Source organism: Ictidomys tridecemlineatus, chromosome 7 (genome assembly GCF_052094955.1).
Source record: "Ictidomys tridecemlineatus isolate mIctTri1 chromosome 7, mIctTri1.hap1, whole genome shotgun sequence".
NCBI lineage: Eukaryota > Metazoa > Chordata > Mammalia > Rodentia > Sciuridae > Ictidomys > Ictidomys tridecemlineatus.
This window is the reverse complement of record NC_135483.1, coordinates 192,980,513-192,995,361: the sequence shown is the minus strand read 5'-3', so window position 1 is coordinate 192,995,361 and position 14,849 is coordinate 192,980,513. Positions and strand designations below refer to the sequence as shown.

The 14,849-nt window shown below is 58.5% G+C and overlaps 1 protein-coding gene across 1 annotated transcript in view; it reads right to left on the bottom strand.

The window, feature by feature from the left end:
* Positions 1–408: 408 nt before the first annotated feature.
* The window catches only part of Mroh2a (maestro heat like repeat family member 2A), a 59,118-nt gene continuing 44,677 nt past the window's right edge, over positions 409–14,849 (bottom strand). The window contains exons 28-43 of the mRNA XM_078018485.1: positions 14,720–14,824; positions 13,626–13,749; positions 13,023–13,141; positions 12,150–12,302; positions 10,152–10,309; positions 7,594–7,753; positions 7,318–7,511; positions 6,838–6,975; positions 6,307–6,421; positions 4,499–4,648; positions 4,209–4,391; positions 3,315–3,470; positions 2,245–2,376; positions 1,420–1,522; positions 1,085–1,150; positions 409–622 (exon numbers count right to left, since the gene is read on the bottom strand). Of these exons, the coding sequence (XP_077874611.1) occupies positions 507–622; positions 1,085–1,150; positions 1,420–1,522; positions 2,245–2,376; positions 3,315–3,470; positions 4,209–4,391; positions 4,499–4,648; positions 6,307–6,421; positions 6,838–6,975; positions 7,318–7,511; positions 7,594–7,753; positions 10,152–10,309; positions 12,150–12,302; positions 13,023–13,141; positions 13,626–13,749; positions 14,720–14,824 (2,172 nt within the window). The 3' untranslated portion in view covers positions 409–506. The remainder of the gene's footprint in view (positions 623–1,084; positions 1,151–1,419; positions 1,523–2,244; positions 2,377–3,314; positions 3,471–4,208; positions 4,392–4,498; positions 4,649–6,306; positions 6,422–6,837; positions 6,976–7,317; positions 7,512–7,593; positions 7,754–10,151; positions 10,310–12,149; positions 12,303–13,022; positions 13,142–13,625; positions 13,750–14,719; positions 14,825–14,849) is intronic.

The following is a 14,849-nucleotide window of genomic DNA, read 5'->3' as shown; positions in this document are numbered from 1 at the left end:
CGGCCAAATTCCATTCCAGGCCTCACTGGGCTCCCGTTTGACGAGCCCAGGCCACAGGACAAGTGAGGGGCCCGGGATATAGATCACGTCCTCTCCAGGGCTGCTGCAGCACTCCGCCCTGGCCCAGCCCTCCTCTCAGTGCTGTCTACCATGAGCTGGACACCCCACCAAAGGCCGGGGTCCCCGGCAGCAGAGGCTGGACAAGCCAGCTTCCCTGGCTGCTGGGCAGCACCCGGTGTGGTCCTTTTGGGTGGAGGGGCTGTCTGACCCGTGCCAGGGAAAGTGAGAAAGACAGGGCTCGTTAGGGTTGAAGTTTCCGTTGCACCCCCACAACTCACCGTCTGGGGTCCACCCCCCAAATGGCAATGGGGGCTTATTTCAATAGAAGAAAATACACTGACTACAAGGTTTATCTTGAAAACTAAATTTTAAACTGCTTTGCTGTGCGAGGATTCCATGCTCCAAGGAGGCAGCTTACAGCTCCGTGGGAACCTTGGCACATTCCCTCAGGGGAGGCCAAGTGCCAGTTGCCAGTGCTGGCTACAGCTGTCCAAGACCTTGAGCGTCTCCAGCGCTGCCTTCCTGACCCCAGGATCCGAATCCAGCTGTAGTTCTTGGAGAGCTGGGTGGAACACAAAGAGGAAAGGGTCGAGCCTCTGGGAAGACCACACTCCTGTGCCTGGTGCAGCGGGTGGTGGCCACGTGGCCTGGCAGGACTGGACCCCCCCCCCCGGGCATGCAGCCAGAAGATGGCAGGTGGAGCTGCAGTTTCCATGCCCACTGAAGTCCTCTCAGGACGTCTGCAGCCACTAACAGGGACCGAAAGGTCACTCACAGAACCTGAGCACAGCATCAAGGCAGAAGCAGCCCTTGAGAATCCATGAGTGGGGGGACTCACGCGGCCAGCAGCTCCCTTCCAGGAGGGCCCTCCACAGGCCACCCATCTCATCCCATTCCCCTCCCCCAGACAAGCCCACAGGAAGGCCCAGCTGCCCTCCCGGGCTCCCCAGGGGTTTGCGGAGCCAGTGGGCTCCTTGGGGAGTGTGGGGGGCCGACTGTGCATAACCAATTGTCCACTACTCACAATTCCGCAGGGCCGGCCAGTCCAGCTTTTTCAGATAATGAACTGACAACTGCTTCACTATGATCCCTAAAAGGACAGCCAAAGAAATGCCACTGCCCAGGCCAGGTCAGCAGGACAGCCTATGCAAGAGGCGTGGTTCTGCCTTACCAAGACATCAGTGAAGGATTTTGCTGGCCAGGACCAGATGAGGGGAAGTCTAACTGGAGCCCAGAAGGTAGGCACAGTGGGCAGGCTCGACCTGAGCCCTCGTCCCCACCCTGCCACTGCCCCTCCAGCTAACTGGCTGCCCAGGTGCCCTTCAAGGTCCATCCTGAATCAAGACATCTTCTGCTTACCTGCCAAGTTGCAGGCAGCAATTCTGATCCTTAACAAGTCATTTTTGACGTAGGACATTGTTTCCAGAAAGAAGCCATAGAGAACAGCAGGCTTTTTCTGAGTCTGCAAAAAGTAAGTGACATACAACAGCTTTCAGGATGAGACCTGGAGCCGGACTGATCACAAGGAGCATCCCCTTCTGTCTGATGCACCAGTGCTCCTACAACTGGAAGCCTCTGCCCGGAGACTGCAAGGGTCCATCCCAGCATCACACAGCAGATTCATAGCAGGGCAAGTTAAGGACATTTAGTCCCTGGGTTTGTTCTTATCATTTATCAGGAACCTGTTCTATCCAAAATGTAGCCACTGGCCATGTGGTCCTTGAACACTTAGAATGTAGCTGGTCTGAATTAAGTATGATATGCCTTCTGGGTTTTGAAGACTGTACCAAAAAAATGTAAGCTATCATAATAATATATAATTACAATAACAACACATTAAAGTTTATATATTTATATACAAAATATACTGTATGTATTTATAAGTGTCTAATAAATATTGTGTGATATATTTATATACTTTATGTATGCCATATTAATAATAATTTTATATATAATATATAAATACATAACATACATGTTGAAATGATCATGTTGGGGCTATATTAGCTACGTTAAACACATTAAAATCGATTGGCCCCTTCCTACTTTCTGAATGTGGCCACTGGGAAACCTAAACCAGGCGTGTGGCTTGCGAGCTGTCTCCAGGGGATGTTTTGTGTCTGGAAGAGAACCCAGGGCCGCGAGAGGAGAGGCCACAGTGGGGTGTGCCCGGGGCTTCCTCACCAGGATGCAGCACATGCTGGTCTGGAAAACGGTCATCTCCTCGTCGGTTCTGGTGTGGCCTTGCCCCGCGGAGCTCTCCAGGGACCTCCAGCCCCAGAAGTGCACGCACTGAAACATGGTGGCCCTGCAGGCCTGGAAGGACACAGGACAGCCAGGCAGCATGGCATCGGCCCCTGAGCGCGGGTCCCATCCTGCCCGCTGCAGGCCCTGCTGAGGCCCCGCCCCTGGCCTCTGGCAGGGAGAGGGGGGGTCTCCCAGCAGGGGAGGGTACAGCGCGGGCGTCCCTGCCACCCTTTCTGGGTGTGTCGCCACCCTCGTCCCTGGGGCGTCTCCCATGCCGCTGTCTCCGAGAGCGCAGTGTGGGCAGAGTGGAGGCTGCGCAGGAGGGACAGCAGTCCCCCAGCGCTGATGCTGCCTGCCCTGTGTCACCAGGGACCCTGCAGCAGAGTCTGGGCAGAGAGGGGAGAACCCAACCCGGGTCTGGGGAGAGCACTCTGGGATGTCCCTCACCCTGTGAGTGCCATCTGCACCACGTCCACCCCATTGCCACCAGAAACCCAACACTCACGAGCAGTGTGCAGGGGACCTGCGGCCCCAGAACTGGGGCTTGAGTGCCCTTGCGTGGGTCAGGTGCAACCCCAGGCTTTGAGAGGGGCAGAACACCCACACTCAGCCACCTCCCACTGCCCACCCTAGTTTGTGGAGGAGAGAAGGGGGTGGGGTCATGGCCAGAGGGACCGTGGTGAGCCTGGGTGAGAGGTCATAGGGCACACGAGTGGGGTGAGTGGCTGTCACACAGGTCCGTGCTAACAGCCTAAAGTGACCTGCTAGGAAGAAGGGGGGATGGGGCCAGGGTGGCCGCAGGCAGAGTGCAGCAGAAGGAAGCCAGGCCAGGTTTCCCACAAAGGCGCTTCCTGAGTCGCCCCAGGGGGCCCTCTCCCAGCCTGCGGGAGGGAGGACATGGACAGCAGCTGCTGGGCTCTGGAGAGGCTGGACATGCCTCCTCCCAAAGGACCGTTTCCCTCTGGGGACGGCGCCACCTTTCAGACAGGGATGAGGGCGGGTCTCACGTGGGCTGTGCTGGAGCAGGGGTCCTGGCAGTGCAGCAGCAGGGGGACCCAGGCCCTCTTCACTTCCCCTTTGAAGAAATGCTTCTTGGAGATCCCCACCATCTTCGCCAGCTTCCCAAAGAGGACGAAGGCCTTCAGCCGCAGCAGCTCGCTCTCCTGGGCCGAGGGGCACAAGCGGGGGCTGGCTCCTGGAGCAGGAAGCCCGCCCGCCGGCCTCCCCAGGCCATTCCAGATGCTTCAGCCCGCAGGCCTTCTGGACCACCCTGCAGGGAGGAGTGCCTCCCTGGGCAGGGCCCATGTGGTGCTCCAGGGACAGCTCTTCCCTGGGCAGGGCAGGAGTGTTCGGGAGGGGTGGGATGGGGAGGAAGCTCTTGAGCTCAGGGGGCCACAGCTCGAGTCTGCAGCTTAGCACAGGCGTCGGTTCTATGGGTCCTACAACCAGCTCTGCACACGTCAGCGGCAAGCAGGCCCCTCAGCCCACTGCTCCAGAGCACGTGAGGGTGAGGAGTCCCCGCCCACCTGCTGAGCAAGCTGAGCGCTGTGCTGTGCCCCAAAAGTTCAGGTATTGGAAACCATCCCTAAAGCCATGTGCTGATGGGATTAGGAGGTGGGCCTGGGGGAAGCAGTCAGGGTGAGCTGAGGTCATGAGGGTGGGCTGGGCGTTAGTGGCTTCACGGCAGAGGAGGAGAGCTGAGCTGGCACACTTGATCTGTCTGCATATGATGCAGCGAGAAGGCCCTCACGTGACGTGGGTATCCTGCTCGGGGGCTTCCTGGCCTCCAGAACCCTGAACTAAATAAATCATCTACGCCTGTGAGTCACCCGGACTCGGGTATTTTGTTTTAGCAACGGAAAAACTCTAAGATACTGAGGGAGGCGCTCGGCTGGACTCACATTGTCAAAGAAGACTCTGCACAGCTCAGAGACGGCTTCGAAGGAGGAGCCCATGTCCCCTTCTCGGAGCTCAGCCAGGATTTTGGTCAGGGTGTCCATGCCCTCGACAGTCACACTGCTGTTGGCGGGACCCCTCAGGGAGCCCAGGCACTGTTCCAGCAAGAGCTTCCGATACTGCTTCACCTGGAGGGAAGCAGAGAGCTCAGCCTCCACCCTGCAGCCCGGCAGACCTGGGGAGAGGCCCAGGCGGCCCTCGGCGTCTGGGACCTGGACCCAGGGCGTGAAAGTACCTTCTTGGGGGCACCAAGGGCCATGTTGCCCAGGGCGCGCAGGGAGAGCACCCGCAGGGCCTCGTCCTCCTCCTGCTCCGCACCCTTCTCCAGCAGCATCACCGCGGGCCTCAGCAGCTTCTGCTGGTGCAGGATCGGGTGGCTCATGAACTGCAAAGGACCAGGTTCCCGTCAGCCCCGAGGAGGCCCACTTCACAGCAGCGGGGCGCAGCAGGGAGCCAGGTACCACCCGAATGGTCCCTCTGGGAGCAGGAGAGGGGGGACCAGGTGTTTCAGCGACCTCATCTGTGGAGGGGGATGATGCCACCGCCTGCCCCGGGCTGCTGTGAGGGTTCAGTGAGGAACATGGTCACCTGCACAGACGCAGGTTCCTTGCCATTGATTTCTCTGGTTAACACCACAGAGCTGCCGCCCGGGGCCGGTGCCTCCAGTCTGAACTGAAATACCAGGGACCCTGAATTCTACTCCCTTGGGAGAACCTCACAAAAGCCTCAATGTGGTTTTAAAGAAAGCTGAAGAGCCAGGCACGGTGGCACGTGCCTGTAATCCCAGCGACTCCCACAGCTGAGGCAGGAGCATGGCAAGTTCAAGGCCAGCCTCAGCAACTTAGAGGGCTGGGGATAAGCTCAGTGGCTGAGTGCCCCTGGATTCAACCCCCAGTAGTCCCCCCAAAAAAAGAAAGAAAAAAATCATGCATAATTCAGCCCCATCAATATTGAAAGAATTTAAACAACTTGCCTCTTACTAGCTGAACCTAACTTTTTTAGTAATCATCAGCTGGAATTTAACATTTACCATGCAAACAACACACACGTGATCTCATGTAGTTCCCCTCAGAGACCCCTCAAGTAGGTTCTGCTGTTCTCACTCCAGCAGAGGCAGAAGTTGAAGCCCAGAGACCTTAAGGAACCTGCCCAAGGCTGTCCAGCTGCGGGGTGGGGGAAGCTGGATCCTACCGGGGCCCTGTGACTAGCCCCCAGGGCCTGCTGCCACACCTGTGTAAATCTCTTCCCACCATCATTTTTGGGGTTCACAGCGGAGGCACGAACACCAGATGAGCCTGAGAACTTGTAAAAGCTTAGAAAGTCTGAGGCTGGTCTTGCACTGGGCTAGGAGTTTTTGTGTGGTCCAAAGCCAAAAGTCGTTTTCATAGTTTTCAATGGTGGAGGGATTTCATGACGATTTCATGACCACGGAAGTCGCGCGAAGCTCAAGTGTCAGTGTCCATCAGGAAGGCTTTACTGGAACCCCGCCCACCCACGGTCTCCATAGCCCCCGGGGCTGTTTTCCTGCTGAGGTGCGGTCCTACTAGGAGGTGCTCCATACAAAGCTTGCTGCCGTCCTGGGCTCTGGGGTTCCTGGGGCACATCTGCTTCATGCACCCAGTAAAGTCTCCCTCACAGTCTCTGGTCAGTTCCCTCAGGACTCACAAACCCTCCCCTGGCAGAGCAGCTGGGCCACATGGCTGTGGCCCTCTCACCTTCCTGGCTGGCGAGGCTGGTGGCCTCTCAGAGCCTCCTGTGCAAAGCCTTCGGTGGATCCCATGGTGCCTCCGCTGGCCCAGGTCACTCCCCTCACCCTCACCTTGCCCTGCCTCGGCTGCGTCTCGGGCACGGGCCATCTCAGCCTCTCCCCACGGTGCCCACCCTGCACTACTCCTGGGACCAAGGAGCGAAGGAGTCAAGGAGCGTGCAAAGGAGGAAGCTCAGAGGACCCTCAGCCACTGGGTGCCTGCCTCAGAGGCCAGCCATCGCAGGAGAGCCCAGGACACCACCCCACCGCCCACCCCACAGGGCCACGGGCCTCACCTCCACGCAGACGGCCGTGCTGCTGACGCGGCAGCTCAGGACCTCGGAGGCCATGCCCCTGAGCACCAGCTCCGACAGCCTCAGCCTGTAGCTCTCCATGTTCTGCATGCACAGCCTGTGAAGGACACCAGGGTGCTACCTGGCCAGGGAAGCCAGCCCAGCGCCTGCCCACTGCTCTGCCGCTTGGCGCTGGCTTGGGGGTCTGAGGGGCTTAGTAGGGGCTGTCAGAGAAATGCTCTCTTTCCAACTGCTTTTCTAAAAGTGGGGACAGGATGAGGGCTGTTCGTGGTGATCAGGACCCAGGAGGCGCTGCCCATGCTGGTCCTGCCGCTAGCCCCTTCTCTCCCTGACCTCACATCTGCTCTGGAGTTTTGAACAAAAGGTTCCCACTGTCCTACAGTGCACTGCCACCCCAGAGTCTGGGACACAGGTCAGTGTGGCAGTGTCCCCAGATACAAGGCACCCAGCTGTGCCAGTCACAAAGGCCTCTGTCCCACAGTGCCCTCCACCCCGTGAGAGCCTGGGCCCCACCTGGCCAGCAGGCCCACTCCCTCCAGGAAGGTCAGGCTGTCCTCCAGCAATGCCCACACAGACTGCTCTTCCAGGGCGTGCAGCAAGCGCTCTTTGTTGATTCTCTTGAGCAAAAGCTGCATGGACTTGATGGTGATCCTGGAAGGAGGCGGCAGGTCTGATGTACTGCTGGGCTCCCGGCCCCTGCTCTCCTGTCTGGGAGGTGGGGATCCCAACCCCTGCTGGGCCCCATGCAAAGAGCTGAGGGGGCCGAGTGGGTCTGCAAACTGAAACCCACACCAGCTGGACATGCATAAAAGGGATGGTAAAATCAGCCTCCAGAAACTTCCCCACCAGGAGGAGGGACCTACGCCCCCTCGTGCAGGTGACTCAGGGGCCCAGACAGCTTCTCAGGGAGGTCCAGCCTTGGAGGCCAGGTCCAGCCCAAGCCTGCTGCCTGGACCCCATGGGCCACCCACCTGCCCACCTGCCCTCAAGCACCTCTCTAGGTTTATCTCCTCGGGCAGGGTCCCCGTGTGGACCAGCCTCCAGGTCTTCAGGACAGGTGAGGCGGCCTCGGGCCTGTGGCTGCTGCTGAGCTGCAGCAGGAGGGTGTAGAGGAGGTCAGGGAACAGGTCCCGGAGCTTTTCCTCCCTGTCCAGCTTCTCCAGGAGCAGATGGATGGTGCACAGGGTCTGAGCAGAGAAGGGCCAGAGGTGTTGGGAATGAGACCCCTGAGACCCCTGAGAAGACCCAGGGCCTGCCCCTGCCACTCACCATCAGGGGGTCCACTGCGGCCAGGCGCCAGATGTCAGCCTTGGAGGTGGCGTTTACCCTGGGGGTGAACCGCGACTGCAGGCGGCCCATCAAGCCGTGGAGCATAGTCCGTGCAAAAGGCACATTCTGTGCCACAGTCAGCCACACTTCCGTCAGGTGGCTAGCCAAAGACAGGCACAAGGACAGTGGGTTTTCTGCCATGTGCCCTGGTAGGGAAGAATCCCTTTCAACCCCTTGGCAGGGCCCCAGCTACTGTCTGAACTCTGGGAGCTGAACCTCAGGGAGGCGGTGTTAGTCTGCGTAATTAGAACCCAGGTCCCTGACTGCATGCTCAGGCCCCTTTTTCTGCCCAGCCTCATAGTCCTGCTGGGAAAGCCAAGGGCCCCTTGGAACACCTGGGGTCCCACTGGTTGTGTTTGAAGACTGTAAGGACAGAAATACTTCCAAGGTCCCAATGCACGTCAGGCAGTTTGCTGATGTTATTTTATCAGCTAATTCTCCCAATGAGTCTTAGAGGAAGGTATTTTTCTCTCCCTATGCTACAGAAAAGGAGATTAAGGCTTTCAGAAGTCAGGTGACCAGCCAAACTACAAGAGGAAATGTCTCCCTTGTCCTCAAGTTCAAGTCTCTGGCTCTACTGCCCAGGATGGTGTCTGAATGCGCCAGGTACAGAGGGACAGAGGTGGGAATCAGTAGGTTATAAAGGGCTAAAGCAATAGTCTAACAAGGCTGAACAGAATAAAGAGACTCGTAAACTGCCTGTTCCAGCCCTCCACACCACATGCACAAGCACAGGGAGGTGAGTTTGGGGTTGTGGAAAGAGTAGAGGGGAGGGGGTCAGAGGTAGAAATCAGATGAGGGGCCCAAAAGACACTCACTAGGGCCAAGGATAAAGAGATCCAGGGGGTTAGAAAACAGGGCCCTCAGTCCCATAATGGCAAGAAGCTGGGTTCTACCACAGTCACCTGAAACTGGAGGAGCTCCACCTGACTGCAGTCTCCTGAGGCCCTGAGTGAATTGCCACCTAAGTGCTCACTCCTGACCTTCACAACTGTGAGGTTGTAAGGAGCATCTGCAGTAGACATGCTGGGACATGCTGGGACTCACTAAGTTGCTGGCCATAAGGAACAGCAGCCATTGAGCTGCATAGTCACATCTGCTTGTAATTGATAAGGAGCTGTGAGGGCCACTAGCCACAGGCATGCTTAGCAATGACCGGCTACAACTGACAGGGAGCCCAGCTCCCTGGACATGCACAAAGAACATGCCAGCTGCAATTACATCACCTCACTGGACATAACCAATGGACATTGACTTTCACTGGGTGTAACCAATCACCAACGTACGCCACCAACTTGGAACTCTATTTAAATTGCTGGTCCTGCCACATTGAAGAGTTTTTTCTCCAAGGACATTGGTGAGACTGGCCGCCTTGCTGTCTGTCCCTGGACTGACTTCACCATTCCCTAACGTCCAGCCCACCACCGGATCAGGACAACGTCTGCTCTTGGCTAAGAGAAGCTGCAAGGCATCAGAGGTATTTTGGGGCTCGTGGTTGCCCTGGGATTGTGTGCTGTGCTTATAGTGTTTAATCAGTGTGCACTGAAGGCTATTCGGGGTGCTTCTGCACAGCCAGCACTTTTTGCATTAATTGTTTATATTTGATGATTGATGTGGTCGATATACACTTGCATTTAAAGACAATCCGTCTCTGAGTAACTATTGATAGCACTGCTCACGACAGGGTGTTCAAAGCTACTAAGTTGGGGGCATTTATTATGCAGTGATAGCTGACCAGTACAGATGTTGGTCAACCACCAGTAGCCACCAGGAATGCCAGTAGGACCTAGGGACACACTACTAGGAGTGCACTGCCCTCTGCCCCTACTTTCCAGCACTGCTCCAAGTGCCACCAACCCTCATTAAAGCTGCACTCCCACCTGACCCTGCAGGGCTCCTTTAGGAGTGGAAGGTCAGCCCTGGCTGTGGGCCTGAGGCCTGGGTTTGGGTTACAGCCTCTTAGTGTGACATCCCCCTCATCTTACTGGGGCAGCACAGCCTAGCTGCTCCGGGGGGACTCCCCAGATGAGTTCTTTCTGGGCCTCCCCTGGTGAGTTCCAGTGCTGTCCCAAACACACTCCTCACCTTCAGCGAGACCCCGCCCCCACACAAGACATTGTGGAGGAGCTGGCTCCCAGGAGGAGGGGCTGCTCTGCGGCTCCGGGTAAACCCCTTCCCCTCTGAGGCCACATTTTAAAAGGAACAGGGACTGGAGCATCTCAGGGGCTTTCTCAGGCGGTGGCTCATCTGCCTGAGGCTCTGTCCCCACAGGAAAGGAAAGGGCTGCCATCAGGGGACAGTACTGGACTTCCTGGCCTGACCCAGACAGGACAGCCAGGACACGTGAGGAGTCCAGCAGGTGTGATGAGGCTTTGGAAGTCTGGCCTCTGGATCAGTGGTTCCCTGGAGGCTGGGGACCCCTTAATGAGATGCAGGTAATTGGCTTTGACCCGCCCAGGGCCCCGGGCTTCTGGGACATGTCCTCCTCCTTTGGGCACCCACCTCTCCATGGGCAGGGCTGCCTCAAGAGTGACGTGAGGACAGTCTCCTGGTGGTAGTGAGCCAGCAAGAGGATGCCTTCAATGAGAAGGCGCCGCACCTCCGGGTGGTCCACCACTGGCAGGTGGACCAGGATGGCGCCCAGGATCTCAGCCACCTGGGGAGGGGGCAGGCATCACTGGGGCATCAGGCCCTGTGGGACACCTCTCCCTGAGGGAGAACAGTGGGCAGGGCAAGACTCCAGGACCCTCCCCAGCATCCACACCGGACCTCTCCAAAGAGGCTTTCATCTCTTCCTTGGACTCAGGGTGAGGGTGAGCCCCAGGAGAGGGACATGTCCCATGGCCTCTGGGTGCTGTTGCCTCTACTCTAGCTATGTCCTCCTCCTCTCTTATTCCTCCTCCTCCTCCTCCTCTCCTCCTCCTCCTCCTCTTCTCCTCTCCTCCTCCTCTCCTCCTCTCCTCCTCCTCCTCCTCCTCCTCTCCTCCTCCTCCTCCTCTTCTCCTCCTCCTCCTCCTCTCCTCCTCTCCTCCTCCTCCTCCTCCTCCTCCTCCTCCTCCTCTCCTCCCCTCCTCTCCTCCTCCTCCCCCTCCTCCTCCTCCCTCCTCCTCCCCTCTCCTCTTCCTCCTCCTCCTCCTCTCCTCCTCCTCCTCCTCCTCTCCTCCTCCTCCTCTTCTCTTCCTCCTCCTCCTCCTCTCCTCCTCCTCCTCCCTCCTCCTCCTCTCCTCCTCCTCCTCCTCTTCTCTTCCTCCTCCCTCCTCCTCTCCTCTTCCTCCTCCTCCTCTCCTCTTCCTCCTCCTCCCTCCTCCTCCTCCTCCTCCTCTCCTCCTCCTCCTCCTCCTCCCTCCTCCTCCTCCTCCTCTTCACTTCCTCCTCCTCCTCTCCTCTTCCTCCTCCTCCTTCTCCTCCTCTCCTCCTCTCCTCCTCCTCCTCTCCTCCTCCTCCTCCTCCTCTCCTCCTCCTCCTCCTCTCCTCCTCCTCCTCCTCCTCTCCTCCTCTCCTCCTCCTCTCCTCCTCTCCTCCTCCTCCTCTTCCTCCTGTCCTCCTCCTCCTCCTCCTCTCCTCCTCCTCCTCCCCTCTCCTCTTCCTCCTCCTCCTCCTCTCCTCTTCCTCCTCCTCCTCCTCTCCTCTTCCTCCTCCTCCTCCTCCTCCTCTCCTCCTCCTCCTCCTCTCCTCCTCTCCTCCTCCTCTCCTCCTCTCCTCCTCTCCTCCTCCTCTCCTCCTCTCCTCCTCCTCCTCCTCCTCCTCCTCCTCCTCCTCCTCCTCCTCCTCCTCCTCTCCTCCTCTCCTTCTCCTCCTCTCCTCCTCTCCTCCTCCTCCTCCCCTCCTCCTCCTCCTCTTCTCTTCCTCCTCCTCCCCTCCTCCTCCTCCTCTTCTCTTCCTCCTCCTCCTCTCCTCTTCCTCCTCCTCCTCCTCTCATCCTCCTCCTCCTCCTCTCCTCCTCCTCTCCTCTTCCTCCTCCTCCTCCTCCTCCTCTCCTCTTCCTCCTCCTCCTCTCCTCTTCCTCCTCCTCCTCTCCTCCTCTCCTTCTCCTCCTCCCCTCCTCCTCCTCCTTCTCCTCCTCCCCTCCTCCTCCTCCTTCTCCTCCTCTCCTTCTCCTCCTCTCCTCCTCCTCTCCTCTTCTTCCTCCTCCTCCTCTCCTCCTCCTCCTCTTTTCTTCTTCTTCCTCCTCCTCTCTTCTTTCTCCTCCTTCTCTCCTCTTCCTCCTCCTCTTCCTCCTCTCCTCCTCCTTCTCCTCCTCTCCTCCTCCTCCTCTCCTCCTCCTTCTCTTCCTCTCCTCCTCCTTCTCTTCCTCTCCTTTTCCTCCTCTCCTCTCCTCCTTCTCCTCCTCTCCTTCTCCTCTTCTTCTCCTCCTCTCCTTCTCCTCTTCTTCTCCTCCTCTCCTCTTCCTCCTTCTCCTCCTCCTCCTCCTCTTCCTCCTCGGCCCCAGGGCTGTGGAAGAGGCAGACTCGGGAGTCAGCCCCAGCCCCACCCAGGGCCCTGGGCAGCTGTGCCACCTTATCCTCCAGCTCCCTGGCCCGCATCTGGAGGAAGGAGCCTATCCAGGTGACAGCAGCCTTGTCGTGTGGCAGGTCCATGGCCCCGATGTTCTCACAGAGTTTCTGGATGAGTGAGACCACCTCGTCACAGTTAAACTCCATGCAGACCACCTAGGATCAGAGCACAACCCAGTTCCAGCCTGCTCCCCTGGCTCCTCCTACTCCACCCAGGGGGCATGGCCATGGCCCTCTCGGGACTTGCTGCCCAGCTTCTCACTGTCCTGACGAGGTGCTCAGACAGCAACTCAGCACCTCCCACATCAAAGCGCTCCACAACCAACCTCTCCCCGTCCTCGCTACCTGCCTCCCGCCCTCCCTGAACCCCACACAGGATGCTCCCGCACAAAATTCCCGTCCCCACTCCACTGTCCTGCAGCCTGCCTGGCCTGCGCCCTGAGCCCTGTGCTCATCCTGCCTCCCCCAAAGCCCCCTTTGCACCAGGAAGCAGCTCCACCCTCAGGCAAAGGGGAGCTCACGGTGGAAGGCCTATTTGCAAGGAAGGTGCCTATCCAGGTAACAGCAGCCTCGACTGGGCACTGCCTTTCATTAGTGTGACATTAGCCCACAGGACTGCTCTGGACCATTCCTGTGGCCTTCTCCATGCTCAGCACAGCACATTGTAAGTGCCGGGAGGACTTGGCCAGGAAATGTTAGGCACCATCTCTGCTCAGCGCCCCAGTGAGGAGCCCTACACAGGTCATTTCAGTGCAGATATATCCCTTGGACAAAAGGCTGGGGAGGCAGCAACCCCCAGAGAACATGGGAGACCCAGCCAGCCCAGGAAAGCCCAGCCCAAGAAGTGGCCAGGGGTGGGGACCAGCCGGTGATCACCTTGGCAATCCTGGAGGAGGCACCGAAGACCTTGTCGGCGTCTGTGTCCTGGATGTCCTCCTTGCACTTCTCCAGCTCCTTCTCCTTGGCAGCATCCCATAAGGAGCAGGTCTGGCTTGCTGTTGGGAATACAATTTCAGACCTGGTGGGCAAGGACGGGGTCTGGCCGAGGCCAATCAGCAGCAAACTCCTGCCCTGGCTGCAGAGGCCTGAGCCACCCTCCATCGGCACATCCCATCCCTCTTGCACCTGCTCTCGCTGTTCTTCCGGGTGTGGCCTCTGCCCACACCTCCTCTAGCACAGCTCAGCCCCCCTGATTCCCCCTGTGCTCAGCTCCAGCCAGTCCCACTGCATTCTGGGTATCCGTAGCTGACCTTGCCCAGCACTGCCTTTAGTGCATCAACCCATGGGTCTCTCCTTCTGGAACCTTCTGTGGCCTCTTGGTGCACTCTGCCCCCCCTCCACCACTCTCCTCTGGAAGCCCTATTTGTCCCCGCCCCCAGACAGTCATACTGCCTCAGGGCAGGCCTGCAGCCGATCCTCCCCCTGCAGCCTGCCTCTTTGCCCGCAGAGGCCGGCCCCCATGGCCTGCTCTCCCCATACCATGAAGATCTAGCAGGCTGGACAGGATATTAGTTGAGGCCACACGTGTTCTTTGGTGGGTATCACAGGTGCATGGGGCAATGAGTCCAACCAGTGTGCCAAACTGCCCCAGCTTCAGGGGAATCTGAGGGACAGGGGACAGCAGGGCTCACACCTCTGTCCTCACACACACCTGGGGCTGCCCAGAGGCAGCACGATGATGGCTAGAGAGGGTGAACCCTGTGCTGGGCACCCTGCTCTGGGTACAGGAAGGCTACCCCATCCACCTCCTCCCAGGCATCAGTCTCCCAGCGCCATGGTGTGGTGCTGCAGGAGGTCAGCCAGGATCAGGGTCCGGCCTCGGGACACGCCCTGAGTCAGCTCTGCCCTGCTCACTGCTCTGAACTGGGACCCAGTTTCTATATCCAGGCCCCTGTCTCATTCCTATAAAATGGGCCTCCCCACTCACTAGCTGAGTGGCCTGGGCAGGAGATGTGGCCTCTCAGTTCCTCACGTTCCCTGTCTATAAAGTGGAGCAAACAATGGCGCCTCCTCTTTCGGGGATGTTATGAGAACAGATCACGGAATCCAAGTCACGTGTCCTGACAGTACCTGGCCTCACATGGCCTTAATATTGGCCGTAGCTCCTGCCGCACTTGGCCAAGCTGCTCCCACCTCCATCCAGGTGCCCCGGGGTCTCACCCACACGACCCCCAGGCCTGAGGTTGTGCCTGCACCTCAGCCCTGGGACACCATCCTCCCACCCTCAGCCATCCCCAGGGTGTGGTGCTTGTCAAGCCATTTGTGACTGTCGCAATCCACTCCCTCATTCTAAGTGGACTTCGTTTTCCACTCGTGTTCCAAACGTGAGTGTCCTCTCTGGTTTTTAAAGAGGGCCTCACCATGGCTAAGCCTCAGGCTCACTAACCTGGTCCAGGCCAAGCTGCTGGCCTGTCCACTTCCCTCTGCCCCGCCCAGAGCCCGGGGCTTGCTCATGGCAGCCTCTTCCCAGGGGCTCTTCAAGGGCAGAACCTGACTTCAGAAGCTCCCAGAGAGAGAGGAGCTCTATGACGTCAGAGTGGCAGGCTGGGCTGGGCTGGGGACCCTGGACTCACGCAGACGCCGACACTTTGCACGTAGATCTGCATGAGATGGAGGTGGAGGTTGGTGGCCTTCTCCCGTTCCCATTCTTTCTCTGACAAGATCCACTTCTCCAGGAGCTATGTGTAGAGCCCAGAACACAGA